The sequence below is a fragment of the Podarcis muralis genome, chromosome 3, assembly GCF_964188315.1.
Source record: "Podarcis muralis chromosome 3, rPodMur119.hap1.1, whole genome shotgun sequence".
NCBI classification, from domain to species: Eukaryota; Metazoa; Chordata; class Lepidosauria; order Squamata; family Lacertidae; genus Podarcis; species Podarcis muralis.
This window is the reverse complement of record NC_135657.1, coordinates 5,241,194-5,262,503: the sequence shown is the minus strand read 5'-3', so window position 1 is coordinate 5,262,503 and position 21,310 is coordinate 5,241,194. Positions and strand designations below refer to the sequence as shown.

The window sequence follows — 21,310 nt, the reverse complement described above, 5'->3', positions numbered from 1 at the left end:
CCTCCAACATTTCTCTGATGAAAATAGGGACGTCCTATTCCATACCCTCCAACATTTCTCCAATGAAAATAGGAACGTCCTTTTCCATACCTTCCAACATTTCTCCAATGAAAATAGGGACGTCCTTTTCCATACCCTCCAATATTTCTCCAGTGAAAATAGGGATGTCCCATTCCATACCCTCCAACATTTCTCTGACGAAATCAGGGACGTCTGAAGGAAAAGGAGGACATTCTGGGATTCTGGCTTCTGTAATAGGGACACTTGGAGGGTCTGTGGTCAGTATGTGTGCAATTGGGATTCTGTGCCCATTATCGCCCACAAATGTGGTCTATCCCTTTGAATGGGATGCGTCACATTTTGACAAATTCCCAGCCACGCTCTGTGCGCAGCCAGAAGCTGGATCGGGACCAAAGGCTGTGAACTAGCAAACAGGGCTACGCCGGCTTAAGCAGATTGTTTTCAGGATTGCCTGCCAGGGGGAACTCAGAGGGCTATTTAAAACAATGCCCCCCCCCAAAAAAAACCCCACACGCCAGCTTGAGTGGAAAGAAATATTAAATGTTTTAGTTTATTTGGAAGAGTAAAGACAGAGGGAGCTCACGATGAACCCCTTTGCAGCATCCATAACAGTCTCTTCATCCTTCCATAGGCCTGGCAGGAAGAATTTTTGTTGAGAAAGATGGAACGAAAACCTCTGACGTTTTGGTGAACATTGCATCTACATTTAGGTGCACACATCTGTCTGGGTTTCTTTGTAAATCTCTACCCCTGTGAACAAAGAGACTTCGGCTTTGTTCTCAGTGAGGGAGTTAACCCGTGTCTGGACGAGACAGCTGAAGGCCACAAGTTGGAGGGGTTCACGTGAACGAGGGAGAGAAAATTATCTCCATGGAAAACCAGCGTGTCAGAGAGGAAGGCAAGGCCACGGCACTTCCCCCCTGACGCGCAAGTTTTCTATGGGATGTATTTGAAGGAAAGTGAGGTCCCACCTGCAGTCTGAAGTGGGGAAGCCCCAGGCACAGATTTACTTTGGCACTGAGAATCCTCCTCAAGGCCAGAGGATGAAGAAGACCTGGAAGAGAGAACACAGGCATGGGATTGAGAATGTCAGGGCATGCCTGGGAGAACCTCAATGCTGCCCTCACTTCTTTTTCTTCTTTGACTTCTCATCTTTCGCAGCCTTCTGCGCCGCCTTCTGCGCTTTCTTCTCCGCCTTCTTCTCCTTCTCCCTCTCCTTCTCCCTCTCCTTCTCCTTCTCCCTCTCCTCCTTCTCCTTCTCCTTAATCTGAGCCTCCAATATTAAATCCTTCAGCTTCTTCTGCTTGCTGGTCTTCCTCCCATCAGGGCTGTAGGGTGGCGGGTAAGGGGCAGGCGGGTTGAGAAGCAAGGCCTTCTTCTGGAGCCGGAGCTGAAGGATTTCAAAGGTGGCCTGGATCTCGTTCTGGATGATCTCGTGCAGACTCTGGACCTGGGCCTTAATCGCTTCTCGGACAAGAGACATCAGAGTCTGGAAAACAAACACAGGGCATTGTGGCTACTGACGTTTCTGCTAGACTTAGAATGAACCTGGGCTTGCTGCCTGGGCTTCCAAAATGGTTACCTAGCACAGCAAGGTCATTCGAGGTTGTTGAGCATGTCAAACTCAACCTCAAATCGTTATTGGCATATACAGTGGTACCTCGGGTTACAGACGCTTCAGGTTACAGACGCTTCAGGTTACAGACGCTTCAGGGTACAGACTCTGCTAACCCAGAAATAGTACCTCAGGTTAAGAACTTTGCTTCAGGATGAGAACAGAAATCGCGTGGTGGTGGCAGCGGGAGACCCAATTAGCTAAAGTGGTGCTTCAGGTTAAGAACAATTTCAGGTTAAGAACGTACCTCCAGAACGAATTAAAGTCTTTAACCCGAGCTACCACAAAATTCTGAAAGCTTCAGTACAATAAAGTCACCCGGCAAAATCGGCACCTAACAATTAAATTGCTGTGGTATAGCATTCGCAAATTCTCATTGCATGTTGCAGAAACTTGGCAACCATCTCCATCTTAACGTGTTCTCCTCTCCGAGATGTGGAAAAAGGAAAAATCAAATCAGAAACTAGGACGGCTTCTGTGATTCCTGGACTTTCCCTGGGAAATCGGGACACTTGGAGGGTATGCACCCCCCCTTTCACTGTCAAAATTAGATTCCCACACCTGCTTGCCAAACAGGTGCATCGTAAACAAACATGGCCGCCGCCGGCCGCCATGTTTGCCCCCGATATTTGCAAGGCCTGCCGCTTCTCAGCGACTAGCTCTGCAAAGGTTTTGACCTTGCACGTTCCGAGAAGCCAGGGTGGAGCTTGGGAACTGGCAAGAAGGCCGGGGAGGGGCCGGGGAGAGAGTGAGGGGGCCAATGTGGGCCAGGGAGGCAACGTTTGTGATACTTGTCATCAGAAGCCGTCAGGCAGCTGTGAGGACTGGCCTCTTGCCAAGCTCCCAGGAGCTGATCGAGGTTGGAGGAGAGCCATCGGATCTTGAGGACGTCCACAGCAGCGGACCCAATCCGAGGAACCGGGAAGGATGGGTGCTGGGGTTTTCCCCCCGTTTGCGCACAGGGTGGTACGCTGAACAACCCACTGAGCGCTCCAGGATAGACGTCTCGGCTCGAGTTCAAAAGGTGACGTTCTCTGAACTCACCCGCGGCCGTTTCTGGCAGCGCGTTGAGCACACGTGTAAGCATTAATTGCCAATTAATTCCACTCCGTAGATGGGCTGGCAGTCATAGTAAAAACACGTTGGAGTTTCATTCGGTTTCCTCAAACAGTGCGCTCCCAGGCAGGGAAGCAAGTCTCGGCAAGGAGGAGATTTTCCATCTCGAGGGCGATAAGACGCGTTGCAGCTTGATTATGCAGATCAGGGCTGGGGAGAAAGTTTTGGACGAGGCAGCCACAGATGTAACTCTGAGGTGCTGTCAACAGGCTGCCGGAACCGGGAGACTCAAAGGGTGTAGTTTTGCAACGAGTGGAACCTGTGGTGAAAACTGGGATCGATGTGCTAGATCCCAAAGTGGGCAGAACCACACCCTGGGGGCCGGTGGGATAAGGTAAACGGCGTTTCCGTGCACTGCTCTGGTTCGCCAGAAGCGGCTTAGTCATGCTGGCCACATGACCCGGAAGCTGTACACCGGCTCCCTCGGCCAGTAAAGCGAGATGAGTGCCGCAACCCCAGAGTCGGCCACGACTGGACCTAATGGTCAGGGGTCCCTTTACCTTCCCACCAGAGCAGTACCTATTTATCTACTTGCACTTTGACGTGCTTTCGAACTGCTAGGTTGGCAGGAGCAGGGACTGAGCAACAGGAGCTCACCCCATCACGGGGATTCGAACCGCCGACCTTCTGATCGGCAAGTCCTAGGCTCTGTGGTTTAGACCACAGCGCCATCCCTTTACTATTAGCATAGAAAGCCCTTAACAGCTGGCGGCGACTTTGACAAGATCACCTTATCCCGACAGGTGCTCACTCAACCGCTTCGATCCGCGGAATTGACACTACTAAAGGTGCCACGCAATACCCCGGCCCTCATTTGCTGGCTCTCGGTCATTTGGTGCACTTTGGAACTCCCCGCCTATTGATCTCAAGCAAACGCCTTCACCATATTCCTTTCGGTGTCTGCTGAAGGCGTTCCTGTTTAGACAAGCCTACCCAGATGCTTAGAAAGATGGTGTGAATTTCAATCTGCTTTTGTAGTTTTGCATTAAACTATTGGAGGATGGATAGTGGCTAACAGATTGGGGTTGAATCCTGACAAGATGGAAGTATTGCTTTTGGGGGACAGGAGGCGGGCAGGTGTGGAGGACTCCCTGGTCCTGAATGGGGTAATTGTGGCCCTGAAGGACCAGGTGCGCAGCCTGGGAGTCATTTTGGACTCACAGCTGTCCATGGAGGCGCAGGTCAATTCTGTGTCCAGGGCAGCTGTTTACCAGCTCCATCTGGTACGCAGGCTGAGACCCTATCTGCCTGCAGACTGTCTCACCAGAGTGGTGCATGCTCTAGTTATCTCCTGCTTGGACAACTGCAATGCGCTCTACGTGCGGCTACCTTTGAAGGTGACCCGGAAACTACAACTAATCCAGAATGCGGCAGCTAGAATGGTGACTGGGAGCGGCCACAGAGACCACATAACACCTGAAAGACACAATTCCACGTGTTGGTGCTGACCTTTAAAGTCCTAAACGACCTCGGCCCAGTATACCTGAAGGAACATCTCCACTCCCATCGTTCTGCCCGGACACTGAGGTCCAGCTCTGAGGGCCTTTTGGCGGTTCCCTCCCTGCGAGAAGCAAAGTAACAGGGAACCAGGCAGAGGGCCTTCTCGGTGGTGGTGCCCGCCCTGTGGAACACCCTCCCATCAGATGTCAAGGAAATAAACAACTATCTGACTTTTAGAAGACATCTGAAGGCAGCCCTGTGTAAGGAAGCTTTTAACGTTTTATGTTTCATCGTCTTTTTAATCAACTGTTGGGAGCCGCCCAGAGTGACTGGGGAAACCCAGCCAGATGGGCGGGGTATAAATAAATTGTTGTTGCTGCTGCTGCTGCTGCGATTTTTTTATTATTATTGATGCCATGGATTTATCTTTTTGCAAACTGCTTTGAGGTGCTCTTGTTGTTTACACAATGCATAAATTTTATGGAGCAAATAGTAATACAGTGGTACCTCGGGTTAAGTACTTAATTTGTTCCGGAGGTCCGTTCTTAACCTGAAATTGTTCTTAACCTGAAGCACCACTTTAGCTAATGGGGCCTCCTGCTGCTGCTGCGCTGCCAGAGCACGATTTCTGTTCTCATCCTGAAGCAAAGTTCTTAACCTGAAGCACTATTTCTGGGTTAGCGGAGTCTGTAACCTGAAGCGTATGTAACCCCGAGGTACCACTGTAAAAGAAATCAGTGCAGCTGGCTGCTGCGAGAAGAGGCTGCTACGACGGAGTCGGGAGTTAGGCTTTTGCCCCAAGCTCACCTCTTTCTCCAGGGTCGCCGTTTGCGTCCGGACGCTCCTGTAGACCTCCTCCAGCATGTTCTCCCTCTCTTTGCACAAGGTGGCCCTGATCCGCTCCATTTCGGCCTGCTTTTCCTCCTCCGCTGCAGAGACTGCAGCCAGCTGCTGCTGGTACTTCCAGGCCCTTATTTCCGTCCCCCGCCTCAGCGGCAGGGGCTTGGGGGGCGCGTAGACCTCCAGGCTGGCAAAGGTCTGGCAGCGGTCCCTCTCCTGAGCCAGGACGAACTGGTGCAGCCCGTAATGTTTGATGAAGGTGTTGTGGAAGTAGTCGCAGACGGCACGCAGGTGGAAGTCCGGAAGAGTCACCCGGAAGGCAGCGAGCTTCTCCTGCAGGAGTTGGATGGCTTGTGAGACGGGCAGACCTGGCGCAGAAGGGAAGAAAGTCTGTTTTTTGCATTTGTACCTCAACTTTTTTCTCCCCTAAGGGGCTCAAGGCAGCGTGCATGGTTCCTGCCCACCCCCATTCAATTCCCCCCCTCTAATTTTTATTAAATTTCCTTTTTACATTTTAGAATATTCATTTAAACAACTGTTATGTACTGAGTTGAATAGGATTCAGAATGCAGCAGTCTGATTGGTCCTAGAACAATAGGATTCAGAATGCAGCAGTCTGATTGGTCCACAGGAGCCACCCAATCCAACTCCAGGTGGAAGTAAATCCACAACCTGATTGGCCTACAGGTGAATCCCAGAATTAACCAATCACGTGGGGCCCATTGTGTAAATAATGTATATAAAGCAGACATTCTGGGGGAACTTCCATTCCTCCTCACCACTATGAGCTGAATAAAGAGCATGAAACCCACTCTCGACTCTGAGTATATTTCAACAACCTTAAAATGTCTCTTTTCGTCATTGTCTCTTTTCGTGGTTCATTTTGTGTAACATAAATCTAAAAGCCTTTTAAAACAGTCATATACTACACGTGCATTACAGGGAACCGTTTTAAACTCTCTTCACTTATAGAATTGTTTTTAATCGCTTTTTACGCGTGTGTTTTCTGTGACGTCGCCTTGAGATATTTCACAGGACGGGATCCTTGAATGGAATCAAATAAACTGACAGTATCCAGATTACGGATTTAATAAATAACATTGTGGTTTTTAATTCCTTTGTGGGGAGCTTAGAGCAGCTTACCTCCGCCTCTCTGGCTGGTTTCTTGGGCTGCAAAGACGACGTTTTGATGTTTTGCTTATATTATTCTATTTTTAAAAAATCACTGCGTGTAACTGCGTTAAGGGGTCTGAGGTCACAGCCCCAAGCAGCTCACAATCGGAACTGGGTGCCAGAGAGGCGTCCACAAGAAAAAGTGTGTGGGAAAAAGGGCAGGAGTAAATGCAGGGGGAGAGAGAGGATGTGATGACACCCTTTTAGGGGGATCATGACAATGCGCTATACGTAGGGCTGCCTCTGGAGACGGTTTGGAAACTTCATGTTATGTACTGAAGTTTTCACCCTTGGCCAGCAGGGGGATACTGTAGATGGTTTTCACTCAGGTCCGCATATGCATATAAGGAATTGAAAGTGATGTTCAGTGATTGGATAGTTACAGAAAGTTGTTACTGTTGCTTTGTAGTGGAGCTCTATATAAGCAGGTTGGCTGAACCCTTCAGTTCAGTTCTGTTCTGGCCTGTGAATAAACAAGAGCTGTCTGAAGAATCGCTGTGTCGTCTGATATGTACATCCACAACTTAACACTTAACAGCCAGTGCAGATTTCAGCAGCCAAGTTGCTCACCGGAGCAAGACAGTCTGAGCCTATTACACCGATCCTGGTTCAACTGCACTGGTTACCAATTAGTTTCCGGGCCCAATCCAAAGTGCTGGTTTTGACCTATAAAACCTTCAGTGGCTCAGGACCGCAATACCTCAAGGACCACCTCTTTCCATCTGAACCTACCTGGAACCTGAGATCATCTTCTGAGGCCCTCCTTTGTGTGCCTCCTCCTCGAGAGGTCCAGAGGGTGGCAACACGAGAACAGGGCCTTCTCTGTGGTGGCTCCCTGTCTGTGGAATGCTCTCCCCAGGGAAGTTCACCTGGCACCTTCATTATACACCTTAAAAACATTCCTTTTTAACCAGGCCTTTGGTGGACCTGACTGACATCCTATACCCTTTTAAAATGTGGCTCTTTTCTTGGGGGAGGGTTATTGGGTTGTTGTTTTTATTCTGATTATATATATTGTGATCTTTTCTGTGAACTGCCCTGAGACCTCCGGGTATAGGGCAGTATATAAACTCAATAAATTAATAATAAAAATAATGACAGAGTACTGTGGTACCTTGGTTCTCAAACCTAATCTGTTCTGGAAATCTGTTCTAAAACCAAAGTGTTCCAAAACCAAGGCACACTTTCCCATAGAAAGTAATGCAGTGTGGATTAATCCATTCCAGACTTTTAAAAACAACCCCTAAAACAGCAATTTAACATGAATTTTACTATCTAAAGAAGCAATTGATCCATAAAATGAAAGCAATATTCAATGTACTGTACAATGTAAATAAGATATATATATATTCCCTTACATGCACTGATGATAGTCATTGTTTGGATGGGGGGCTTTTGTCCATTTCTGCAGTCACACAATCAATCAAACAATCAATCAATCAGTAGCTGAACTGGGTTCCACACAGTCACAAAAACAAGTCACAGAAACCAAGTCACAAGCCACAGTTGCAAAAACGAAGTCACAAGTCACAGTCACAAGTCAGCCCCATAAAATGAAGAACAAGTCACAGTCAAAAAACAGAAAAAGCCGCACAAAGAAAAACTTGTACTTGTCCTATACATTTTCGCTGACAACAAATTTATTTATACCCTGCCCATCTGAATGGGTTTCCTCCTTGAGAGTTGTGTGTTTGGGGGGTCCTCCACCTGCCTAAAAGAGGCAATGATATCTATGTGACAACAGCTGCCAGGATGCTCATAGCAAAAAATTGAAAAAGGCGAAAAATTCCATCAATGAAAGAATGGCAAATTCAAATTTGTGAATATATACATCTGGCAAGACTCACAGCATTCATAAAGGGCGCAATCGGACCAAAAATTATTAAAAGAATGGGGATGTGCTAAAGAGTATATGAAAAAACATTGTTCTGGAGTAAGTATATCGGTATGTAACGAATGAAACTTTGCAGGGTTAAAGAAAGAGAAAAATGGTCAAAAAGTATAAAGATAGAGGGAATCTACATTAGACTCTATTTAGAAAGAGTAAAAATTTTGAGGTCTTAGAACAAAGGAAGGAAGTCAATATGTGTATACGTACATAACGATCAGAATGACGATATGGATTTATTTGTAGATGTGTGTTTTTGTTTTTTGGGGGGAGGGTTGTCTGTTTTTTTTCTAGTGTTTTGTTTTGTTTTGCTTGTTTGTTTTGCTTTATTTTTGATTCAATGTTTGTAATTTCTGTTGTAATTTTGCATTGGGGAAAAAAAATTAAAAAGGGATGGGGGAGAGGCAATGATAAAAGCATTCCTTAAAAAATGCTCGCTGGATTCAGAAAATACAATGAATTACCAGCCAGTTGCTCACGTTCCCTTCTTGGGCATGGACCCTGAGTGTGGGGTTGTGGGTCAGATCCAGGCTCTCTTGGAGGAAACCACTCTTCCAGACCCATTTCAACTGGGGTTTGGGTTTTGACATGGAAATGCCTTTGGTCAACCTGTGTGATGACCTTTGCAGGGAGAAATATGCTGGAGGAGACTCTTGAGAGTCCCATGGACTGCAAGAAGATCAAACCTCACCATTCTGAAGGAAATCAGCCCTGAGTGCTCACTGGAAGGTCAGATCCTGAAGCTGAGGCTCCAATACTTTGGCCACCTCAGGAGAAGAGAAGACTCCCTGGAAATGACCCTGATGTTGAGAAAGATGGAGGGCACAAGGAGAAGGGGACGACAGAAGGCGAGATGGTGGGACAGTGTTCTTGAAGCTACCAGCATGAGTCTGACCAAACTGCGGGAGGCAGTGGAAGACAGGAGTGCCTGGCGTGCTCTGGTCCAAGGGGTCATGAAGAGTTGGACACGACTAAACGACTAAACAACAACAAGTGTCCCTTGAAATCCTGCTCAGTCACCCAGCGGCTGTCAATACCATTGAACATGTTATTTTCCTGGAGCGGCTTCCCTGAATTAGGAGTGAGTGGTCCCAATCCTACATGGATGGCCGTCTCCAGAGGGCGGTGCTTGGGGAGTGTTCTTCCACCCAATGGAGTCTCCGGTGTGGGGTTCCACAGGGTTCAATTTTAACCCTCCCCCTCCTGCTGTTCAACATCCGCATGAAACTGCTGAGTGGGGCCACCTGGAGTCTCGGAGCGCGTTGCCAGCAACACCTTGATGATCCTCAGCTCTGCTTCTCCTTGACACCTGCAGGTGTGGCGGGGGGTGTGCTAGACTGACGTCTGGCCTCAGCAATGGCCTGGACGAGAGCCAACAAACATTTATGCTCAATCCAGGCAAGAGTGAAGCACTATTAGTGGGTGGCTCCCTAGACAGGATGGGTAGGGTGTGGCCTGCTCCAGATGGGGTTACACTCTCTCTGAAGGAGCAGGGACATAGCTTGTGGGTATTTCTGGATCCACAAAAAAGCTCAGATGACTTTGGTAGGGCAAAGAGCCTTCCATCAGCTTCGGCTGGTGGCCCAGCTACACTCCAATCTGGACGGGCATAGCCCAATTTCTGGTGTCTATGTTCTGGCAGTCTTTGCATTAGTTTACATGGAATCTTCTTCTTCTTCTTCTTCTTCTTCTTCTTCTTCTTCTTCTTCTTCTTCTTCTTCTTCTTCTTCGGCAATCCCTCATAGCTGAGTAAGATTGTCTTCCATAAAGGTAAAGGTAAAGAGACCCCTGACCATTAGGTCCAGTCGTGGCCGACTCTGGGGTTGCGGCGCTCATCTCACTTTATTGGCCAAGGGAGCCGGCATACAGCTTCCGGATCATGTGGCCAGCATGACTAAGCCACTTCTGGCGAACCAGAGCAGCGCATGGAAACGCCGTTTACCTTCCTGCTGGAGTGGTACCTATTTATCTACTTGCACTTTGACGTGCTTTTGAACTGCTAGGTTGGCAGGAGCAGGGACGGTTTTAACACTGAGCCCATAAGTGACTGTGGAGGCCAATTCTGGATCCACACATCCTTCCGCAGTGGGGACATAGGTTTCTGAGTGAAAATTGATCCTGGTGAGGGTTTGCCAAGTGTGCCTTCCTCCTAGCACATTTCTCCATTTCATCCTGAGTTCGAACATCTTCAAAGCCCATGACACCTTTGGTAAAGGCTGTTCTCCAACTGGAGCGCTCGCAGGCCAGTGTTTCCCAGTTGTCGGTGTTTATACAACATTTCTTTTAGATTTGCCTTGAGAGAGTCTTCAAACCTCTTTTGTTGACCACCAGCATTACACTTTCCATTTTTGAGTTCAGAATAGAATAGTTGCTTTGGAAGACGATCATCAGGCATCTGCCCAACATGACCAGTCCAACTCAGTTGATGTTGAAGAATCATTGCTTCGACACTGGTGATCTTTGCTTCTTTCAGTACGCTGGTATTAGTTCATCTGTCTTCCCAAGCGATGTGTACAATTTTTCGGAGACACCGTTGACTGAATCTTTCGAGGATTTGGAGATGGCGTTTATGGTCCCCGTTTCACAAGCATACAGTAAATGGAATCATAGACCTGTACAGTCAGAAGGGACCCAAAGGTCCATTAAATTCAACTTCCTGCAATGCAGGCAAAACTTTATACTTATGCTTGTGCAGAAGACCATGGGGTCTGGTGTGTCAGATGACCCACCTCCATCACTGGCTGGGAGTGGGACTGGCAGGAAGAATCTTGAACTCCTACCCCCTGCCCGCATTACTCCCAAATATTTCCATCTCTGCAGAAGAACTTGAGGTGTCTCAAGAGGACAGCAGACACCTGGGAGCCAGTATTTGAACAACATAGCAATTAATACTGAGCAATATTTATCTAATGGGATACTACAGCTGACATCATTTATTATCTCTCCCATTTTATATTTAAAGGCTCTTGTCTCAGGGCGGGTGGCGATGAGAGATCCTTGTTCCTTTCGGCTATTGTTTAGAGAGCGACGTTGAGTCAATAAGGTGGAGCTGTAAGGATCCCAATAAATATGGATTTGGGATTATATTGGCTGCAGAGAGAAGAAGGCGGCTGCCTTCCGTCCGCAAGGCTCGAAACAAATCAAGAGTTTGAGAAATGGTCTCAAGGCAAACAATGAGACGGTCATTTTCGCAGCTTCTTCTCCCCTGTCCTTTATTTTTTGACGCACTGGTAGCGCCAATCATTTCGCTCGACAGGAAAGAGCAGGCAAATGAACCTCTGCTCGATTTAGATGCCTAACCTAAAGCTTATCTTGTCCACAGTCACACAAAAAAAGGAATAACATTGGAGCACAGATTCCACTAAATGTAAAATACCGCAGCTTCACCACATGCTTTTTGAGAAGTTTTGCTTCAGGGAACAGAATGATTAGATTACTTTAAAACTGATTCTTTGCAACATCGCCGGCGTCCTCAATAGCTGTAGTATTACTTGGAATAACAAGTTTCAGGACGAAACAGCAAAGAGTCTTGTGACACCTGAAAGGCTAGCAAATTTATTATGGTGCTTTCATGGGCTTTATGCCTACTTCATCAGATTCATGGGTTGTTATCCTGAATTACACACACAAACACACACAGTTATGGGGTGTGTGCAATTGTACACGGTGGGTTCAGAAGGAAATGAAAGGCAGAAAATTATAGGTGGTGATAATTACCTTATAATAAGAGCCATTAAAAAACAGTTGTTGATAACGCAGACATCTTGGCATCGGTAAACCAATTAAGGCATAAAGTGTGATTAAAATCGATTATGCTGATTCAATACACAAGGGAACCTCTTGCTCTGGTGCACATCCAATGACTTTATGCTGCAATGTGACTTTGTAGATCCTTAGTTCAGTGACCTTAAGGTCAGAGGTTCAAATCCCCGCGACGGGGTGAGCTCCCGTTGCTCTGTCCCAGCTCCTGCCAACCTAACAGTTCAAAAGCATATCGGTGCAAGTAGATAAATAGGGACCACTGCGGCGGGAAGATAAATGGTGTTTCCATGCGCTCTGGTTTCTGTCACAGTGTCCCGTTGTGGCAGAAGCAGTTTAGTCCTGCTGGCCACATGACCCGGAAAGCTGTCTGCGGACAAACACCAGATCCCTTGGCCTGAAAATGAGATGAGCACCACAACCCCATAGTCGCCTTTAACTGGACTTAACAGTCTAGGGGTCCTTTACCTTTACCTTTACCTATTTAGTGGAACCTCTACCTGCGACCAGAATCCATTCCAGAGGTCCATCCAGAGGTCGAAACTGGATGCTGGGAGAGGTGCCATTGTGCGCAGGCACGGGCGGCAATTGCCGCTCCTGCGCATGCGCGACCAGCAGCAAACCCACCGGTTACTTCTGGGTTTGCCCCAGACATTGGGCGAAATGGATGCAAGTGTCTAGGAGTCCTTTGCCTTTACTTTTTTTAACTTTATAAATTATTTATTAAATTCGCATACCCCCCCCCTTCATCCAAAAATCCCGGGGCGGTTCACAACAGAACCTTGAGTCCTGGTCTTGGGGAAATGCAAGATATAAAAAAATATCTCAGGAGTGGAGTCCCTAAGGAGGTTGGGTGGTGCCTTGCACCACTGGAGGAGAAAGGGGGGGTGCAGTGGGGGTGATCCGCCCTGTGTGTCATTCCTGAAAGGGATGTTCAGCTGTTGTTCTGCTTTCCTTTGGACCACATCTGCGTGGCCAAGAGGGGAGTCTTGTTGTCCGAGCTGCCCAGGACCTCCAGACACACTGCCCAGGCTTGTGTATGGTCACTTTGCCGCTGCAGATGCAGCATTTGACTTCATCCCCGGAGGCTCATTCCATTGTCTCTCGAGACATGCGAGTACCAAATCCATCTATCTACCTATGTATCAATCATCTATTTATCCCCTGCCTTTTTTACCCAGCAGGGACTCCAGGGACCTTACAGATACAGCAAGAATTTAACCTCCTGCAGGTATTCCGCCTGGCCTTTAATTTGAATTCAGCCTGATCTTTTATTCCCTTTCCTTCCCTCCTCCTCCCCTTTTATGAAGATCATCCCCTCTGAGACTCCACAGCTAATTCTCCCCTGGTCTCCTCGCTGGCCCAAGTAGGACCAATTCAGCCAGCTAGCCCTGGGGATTATCTAATTGATTTTTGATTTTTATTGTTGTTCATGTTTTTATACTGTATTTTATTCTGCTTTTATAATTAAGTGGTTTAAAGTGTTTTAAATTTGTTGTTAGCCGCCCTGAGCCCAGTTTTTGAACCGGGGAGGGCGGGGTATAAATAAATAAATAAATAAATAAATAAATAAATAAATAAATAAATAAATAAATAAAAAATTATTATTATTATTATTATTATTATTATTATTATTATTATTAATGAAGAAGAAGAATAACAACAACAACAATTCTGGTTCAGTCGGCAGAGCCTCTTAACCTCAGGGTTGTGGGTTTGAGTCCCATGTTGGGTGAAAGATTCCTGCATTGCAGAGGGTAGGACTAGATGACCCTCAGGGTCCCTTCCAACTCTGCGCTTCTATGGTTCTATTGTGAAACAATTGTTGTTGTTGTTTAGTCGTGTCCGACTCTTTGTGACCCCCTGGACCAGAGCACGCCAGGCCCTCTTGTCTTCCACTGCCTCCCACAGTTTGGTCAGACTCATGTTGCTAGCTTTGAGAACACTGTCCCACCATCTCGTCCTCTGTCGTCCCCTTCTCCTTGTGCCCTCCATCTTTCCCAACATCAGGGTCTTTTCCAGGGATTCTTCTCTTCTCATGAGGTGGCCAAAGTCTTGGAGCCTCAGCTTCAGGATCTGTCCTTCCAGTGAGCACTCAGGGCTGATTTCATAGAATCATAGAATCATAGAGTTGGAATAGACCACAAGGGCCATCGAGTCCAACCCCCTGCCAAGCAAGAAACACCATCAGAGCACTCCTGACATAATAATAATAATAATAATAATAATAATAATAATAATAATAATAATAAATTTTATTTATATGGTTGTCAAGCCTCTGCTTAAAGACCTCCAAAGACGGAGACTCCACCACACTCCTTGGCAGCAAATTCCACTGTCGAACAGCTCTTACTGTCAGGAAGTTCTTCCTAATGTTTAGGTGGAATCTTCTTTCTTGTAGATTTCCTTCAGAATGGATAGGTTTGATCTTCTTGCAGTCCATGGGACTCTCAAGAGTCTCCTCCAGCACCAGAATTCAAAAGCATCAATTCTTCAGCCCAGAACCCTTGGACAATCACACGTCTCCAAACACAAAGAATCAAACAGCAGGTGAAATTTGCACCAGAATGCTGAGAGGACTTTCAGAAAGGATTGAAGAGAGAATCACAAACCGGCGTGGAAACGTGAAGAAAACCAAGCTGAAGGTTGCTAAGACGAGGAACGGAAACGGGCGGGTTCTCCCGCCCCAACCGATCTCTCACCGACAAGACGCCTCTTGTCGTTCCCCTTCAGCACCTCGGAGGCATCCCACCTATGAGGACATCACAGGTCTTTCCTCCAGAAATTGGCCTGGTTCCCTCTTGAACAAAGCCCTCCCTTTGAGAGCCGCCACTCACGATTCCCACCGGGGTGAGTCGAGGAAGCGGCACGCTGTTTGTGGGCTCCTTTGGAAAGCTGGGGAGGGGACGGAAATACCCGGCAGTTGCTGAAAATAAGAGCACACACAGGGACACCTAGGGGCCAACTCCTAGGGGCCAAGGGGTCTTTAGAAGAGAAGAAGAAGAGTTTGGACTTGATATCCCACCTTTCACTCCCCTTCAGGAGTCTCAAAGCGGCTAACAATCTCCTTTCCCTTCTTCCCCCACAACAAACACTCTGTGAGGTGAGTGGGGCTGAGAGACTTCAAAGAAGTGTGACTGGCCCAAGGTCACCCAGCAGCTGCATGTGGAGGAGCGGGGAAGCGAACCCGGTTCCCCAGATTACGAGTCTACCACTCTTAACCACTACACCATGCTTAAGCTTCAGGATCCTTGATCCTGGAGAGGCCCCAGAAGTGACTGCTTTTTTTAAAAAAAAATGGGTCTACTAGACCCAACTTGAGTACAAGCTAATTTTTTGTTGGATATATTTCAACAGTCCCAAAGTTTGAGTCTCAGTAGCAGAGATGTTAGGGATGCAGGTGGCGCTGTGGGTTAAACCACAGAGCCTAGGACTTGCCAATCAGAAGATCGGTGGTTCGAATCCCCGTGACGGGGTGAGCTCCTGTTGCTCGGTCCCTGCTCCTGCCAGCCTAGCAGTTCGAAAGCACATCAAAGTGCAAGTAGATAAATAGGTACCTCTCTGGCGGGAAGGTAAACGACGTTTCTGTGCACTGCTTTGGTTCGCCAGAAGCGGCTCAGTCATGCTGGCCACATGACCCAGAAGCTGTACACCGGCTCCCTCGGCCAGTAAAGTGAGATGAGCGCCGCAACCCCAGAGTTGGTCACGACTGGACCTAATGGTCAGGGGTCCCTTTGCCTTTACCTTTTAGCACAGATGTTGGAAAGGTGGAACATCATGATAAGTTGTTCTACTGTGGCTAATGTACCCCCCCCCCAAGAAAGCATTTGAGGGGGCTGGGGGGCCCCAAAGTTGATGAGTATTGCCATTCAAATGGTGTGTGTGTGTGTGCGTGTGTGTGCCATGCCATGTGATCAATTATGTGGCATGAGGGTTACCTGGCTCCCCCAGTATTTCATTCTAGTTGCCATCCCTGCCAGGCGGCGAACTGGCATCAGGGGTTGGGAACACCTCTCCTGAGTGCTTGCTGTCCTTCTCTGCTGTTTCCAGGGTCATTTCTGGGCAGAATCCAAAGAACCGGCTTGGGACATGGGACCTGACCCCTCACCATCAACGTGCCTGTACAGTGGTACCTCTGGATGCGAAAGGGATCCGTTCCGGAGCCCCATTCGCATCCTGAAGCGAACACAACCCACGTCCGCACGTCTGCGCATGTAATGATTATAGGGGTTGCTCGTGCGTAAGTTGCCGCCACTCCTGGCTAGTGTGCCTGGTTAAGCCTTTTCTGTCTGGACAGCCCTTCACTTCGTGGCTGTTTCAGTCGCTAGCAGAATCCGTCAGTGGGCATTTCTTAAACCTTTTCCAACATAAAAGCTGTTTGACTCTAAGTCTCCTCCTACTCTCTCTGCGCGGAAGTCTTCTGCGCAGAGAGGGTGTGGGTAGCGGAGGACCCGTGCTCTCCTCACTAGTCTCTGGCGAGGAGTCCTGGAGCCCCCTCGCCGATTCTCCCATCTGCCCCCCTTTATCCCTGGTTTTACGCTCATTTCCTTCCACAGCTGATAAGCTGCCTCTCTCCCTGCTGGGCCCTTCTCCAGCATCGCTTGGGAGCCTTGCCTCCGCCTCTGGCTCTGATGTCAGTTCCCTGACAGCGCGGGTCGCGATTCACCGCTTCCACGCATGTGTGTGACATCATTTTGAGCGTCTGCGCATGCGCGAGCGGCGAAATCTGGAAGTAACGCACTCTGTTACTTCCGGGTCGCTGCAGAACGCAACCCGAAAATGCTTAACCCGAAGATACTTCAAACCCGAGGTATGACTGTACACTCAGATCATCCTCAAAGTCCCTCCTCTGATTGCTCACTACAGTGGTACCTTGGTTCTCAAACGCCTTGGTACTCAAACAACTTGGAACCCAAACACTGCAAACCCGGAAGCAAGTGTTCCAGTTTGAGAACTTTTTCTGGAAGTGTTACGCTTCCGATTTGAGTGCCACACTTCCGTTTTGAATGTTACGCTGAGGTCTATTTTGTTTTTGCGGCTTTTTTGCTTCATTTTTGTGACAGTGTGGAACCCAGTTCAGCTACTGGTTGATTGATGGTGTGATTGCAGTACATTGTTTATTGCTTACATTTTATGGATCAATGGTCTCATTAGATAGTAAAATTGAGTAGAATGTGTCCTTTTATTTAAAATGCATCTCTGGGTTATTTGTGGGGCATAGTAATTCGTTCATCCCCCCCCCCCTCGAATATAGTCCGGCCCTCCACAAGGTCTGAGGGACAGTGGACCGGCCCCCTGCTGAAAAAGTTTGCTGACCCATGTATTTAAGTACCGGTCTCTCATCTTCCACCTCCATCACAGAAGCTGCGCTGCTTGTGAACATTCCACTGCTGACAGCTTCCTCCTCCGAAAGGATATTGTAGAGTTGGATAAGGTTTGCTTACATTTTACTGCCCCTCGAAAATAGGGACACTTGGAAGGTCTGTCTTGTTGGATTCCCACGGACCTCTAGTTGCCCATTGTGAGAAAAGGATCCTCTCCTTATGTGCGCTGGATCATCACCTTGTCGTGGAGTGAGGTGGGCATGGCAGTGGCAAAGCCAAGCCAGATTCCTTCCCAATCCCTTGGTAGGGACATTGAGGCCCGCGAACGCACTTTTGCAATGCTCAGGGGAGATGTCCTTTGGGTCACCTTTACCCTGTACACACTCTGTTTGCAAGAGTGTCATCCTCAAACTCTGCAGATCAAGGCAAACAAACAAGCCTTCACATTTCCCAGCTTAAGAGACAAGATCCTGTTAATGGGGATTTGGCTGGGAGTTAAAGAGGCCTGGCTGTTGCTCTTGCGGCTGGCAGACTCCTCTACCGACCCCCCTTCCTCAGGCAATTGCTGTCTGTCTGTTCTAAGATACCCCAAACCTCCACATTTCCAGAGAGAGAGAGAGAGAGAGAGAGAGAGAGAGAGAGAGAGAGAGAAAGAGAGAGAGACAGGAAATATTCTCCTGACAAGAGAGAGTCAAAGGCAAAACGCCTTGAAGTGAAGGACAATAGTGTTCTGATGGAAAGAATCGTGACTTATAGCCGGTTTATTTTGGTTGCTTAAGAGCATAAAAAGAGTCTTGCAGGATCAGGCCAATGGTCCATCTTGCTCCAGCATCCTCTTCTCACTGGGAGCAACCAGATGCCCGTGGGACATGTCCAGGATCCGAGCACAAGAGCCCGTTGTTTCCACCAATGGGCATTCGGTATTCAGAGCCAGTGCGGGGCTATACCCTCCGACATTTCTCTGATGGAAATAGGACAGCATCTTAAAAAGCAGAGACATCACCTTGCCAACAAAGGTCCGTATAGTTTTCCCAGTAGTGATGTATGGAAGTGAGAGCTGGACCATAAAGAAGGCTGATCGCCAAAGAATGGACGCTTTTGAATTATGGTGCTGGAGGAGACTTTTGAGAGTCCCATGGACTGCAAGAAGATCAAACCTCTCCATTCTTAAGGAAATCAGCCCTGAGTGCTCACTGGAAGGACAGATCGTGAAGCTGAGGCTCCAATACTTTGGCCACCTCATGAGAAGAGAAGACTCCCTGGAAAAGACCCTGATGTTGGGAAAGATGGAGGGCACAAGGAGAAGGGGATGACAGAGGACGAGATGGTTGGACAGTGTTCTTGAACCTACCAGCATGAGTTTGACCAAACTGCGGGAGGAAGGGGAAGACAGGAGTGTCTGGCGTGCTCTGGTCCAGGGGGTCATGTAGAGTCGGACACGACTAAACGACTAAACAACAACAAGGGAAAGCAGGACATTCTGGGATCAGATCAGAAACCGGGATGGCTTCTGTAAATCCGGGACTGTGCCTGGAAAATAGGCCCGGAGGTGTAGTGGTTAGATTGTGGGTCAAGGACCTGCGAGACCTGGGTTCAATTACCCCCTCGGCCATTAAGCTCGCTTGGTGTGACCTCGGTCCATTCGCTGCCTCTCAGCCTCACCTACCTCACAGCCTGCTCCTCCTCCGTGAATTTATCCAATCCTTTCTCTTTTTTTAAAGCCATCCAAGATGGCGGTCATCGCTGCCTCCTGTGGCAGTGAGTTCCACAGTTCAACTGCACGAAGAAGGACTTTCTTTTATCTGCCCCAGATCTTTCGCCCTTTCCCAAACCTTATCCGACTCTACAATATCCTTTCGGAGGAGGAAGGTGTCAGCAGTGGAATGTTCACAAGCAGCGCAGCTTCTGTGATGGAGGTGGAAGATGAGAGACGGGTACTTAAATACAGGGGTCAGCAAACTTTTTCAGCAGGGGGCCGGTCCACTGTCCCTCAGACCTTGTGGGGGGCCGGACCTCGGGGGGGGGGGGGATGAACGAATTCCTATGCCCCACAAATAACCCAGAGATGCATTTTAAATAAAAGGACACATTCTACTCATGTAAAAACACGCTGATTCCCGGACCATCTGTGGGCCAGATTTAATGATAATGATAATAATAATAATAATAAATTTTATTTATACCCCACCCTCCCCAGCCAAAGCCAGGCTCAGGGCGGCTAACACCAATAAAATAAAATCACAGTAAAAACATAATAGGGGGGAAAGAGAGGGAGGGGGAAAAAACAATTTAAAATACAGGTTAAAATGCAATTTAAAATGCAGCCTCATTTTAAAATAGCCGATAAATCAAGACCATAAGGGGAGGAAACATAAGGGACAGACCAAGTCCAAACCAAAGGCCAGGAGGAACAGCTCTGTCTTGCAGGCCCTGCGGAAAGATGTCAAGTCCCGCAGGACCCTAGTCTCTTGTGACAGAGCGTTCCACCAGATCGGGGCCAGTGCTGAAAAGGCCCTGGCCCTAGTTGAAACCAATCTAACCTCCTTGAGGCTCGGGACCTCCAAAGTGTTGTCATTTGTGGACCTTAAGGTCCTCTGCAGGCCATACCAGGAGAGGCGGTCCCGTATGATTTAGAAGGCGATTGGGCCGGATCCGGCCCCTGGGCCTTAGTTTGCCTACCTATGCTTAAATATCTTTCATTTCATCCCGCTGCCTTCCCCTGGGGAAAACCACTCTATAGTGGTCAGTTGGAGCAAACGGCAATTCAGGTTTTCTCCGCGTAGACGTTTGCTCTGATTCAGCGGGTTTTCCCTGGGAAAGGAGCAATTCTAAGGGGGAAACTGCCCAGACCCATGCTTTCTATACACAGAACAAGTGGCTGAGCCCAGAATGGCAAGGGAACAAGAATTCTAACCAGTGGCGAAAGAATTAAGACTCCTGTTCCTCCTGTCTTTTTTCTCGAGACTGGCTTTGGCTTGTGTTCGGAACGGGCGGGGAGCCATCAGGGGAATGTTACACATCTAATTTGCCCCTGAGCCAAATGTGTAACATCTAATTTGGCCCTCAGCCCGGCCAGCGAGTCTCTGGGTAGTTGTGCATCCTTGCACAGCCGTGTCAAAAGACTCCGCCGCCGTGTGTTTTCCAAAGCCCCCTGCAAAGAAAAAAAAGTCGGTTCACGTTGCAATGTTTTTTTACGCTTAATCTGAAATGATTCTTGTTTGGTTTTGCCCCCCACAAACTTTTGTTTCTGGGGATTAGCTCCCTGGCTCACCCTGCCTCTTTTGCAAGACTTCGATCAGTCATTTTATCGTCTCACACTTCCCTCCCCCCCCCAAGTAGGGTAAATTGGAAAGCGCAGCAGTGATTTTTATTTTTTAATGGCAGGGCAAGGGAGGTGCAAGTTCCTTCCTGACTGTTCCAGCATGCCCCTGGCTCTTCTCACCCTCCCTCTGACACTCGCCAGGTGAAAGCAGGTAGGTAAGATTTCCATGGCAGGAGAGGTTCAGGGGTGCTGTGAGAAGCCTCTCAGGGGTTTGCTGAACATGTGAAAAAAAAAAAGGGATTATCCCAAGGCCTCCTGCCCCTGAACCGTTTCCATTCCAGCTGGTCATTCTATGAGCTTCAAGAATGGGTGCCTTTAAGAACCAGCTTTTCCCTCTTCCCTCCTCATCCCTCTTTCCTTGTGTGTTGTGCCTTTCAGATTGCAAACCTGCAGGAAGAGGCTGTCTCATCTTAATTTACTTTCTGTAAGCCTCACCTTGCCAACAAAGGTCCATATATGGTTTTCCCAGTAGTGATGTATGGAAGTGAGAGCTGGACCATAAAGAAGGCTGACTGCCGAAGAATTGATGCTTTTGAATTCTGGTGCTGGAGGAGACTCTTGAGAGTCCCATGGACTGCAAGAAGATCAAACCTCTCCATTCTGAAGGAAATCAGCCCTGAGTGCTCACTGGAAGGACAGATCCTGAAGCTGAGGCTCCAAGACTTTGGCCACCTCATGAGAAGAGAAGACTCCCTGGAAAAGACCCTGATGTTGGGAAAGATGGAGGGCACAAGGAGAAGGGGACAACAGAGAACGAGATGGTTGGATGGTGTTCTCGAAGCCACAAACATGAGTCTGACCAAACTGCGGGA

At 48.1% G+C, this 21,310-nt stretch overlaps 1 protein-coding gene across 1 annotated transcript in view; it reads right to left on the bottom strand.

Moving 5' to 3' along the window:
* Window positions 1-547: 547 nt before the first annotated feature.
* The window catches only part of C3H8orf74 (chromosome 3 C8orf74 homolog), a 50,458-nt gene continuing 29,695 nt past the window's right edge, over window positions 548-21,310 (bottom strand). The window contains exons 3-4 of the mRNA XM_028725201.2: window positions 5,000-5,400; window positions 548-1,510 (exon numbers count right to left, since the gene is read on the bottom strand). Coding sequence (XP_028581034.2) covers window positions 1,145-1,510; window positions 5,000-5,400 — 767 coding nt within the window. The 3' untranslated portion in view covers window positions 548-1,144. The remainder of the gene's footprint in view (window positions 1,511-4,999; window positions 5,401-21,310) is intronic.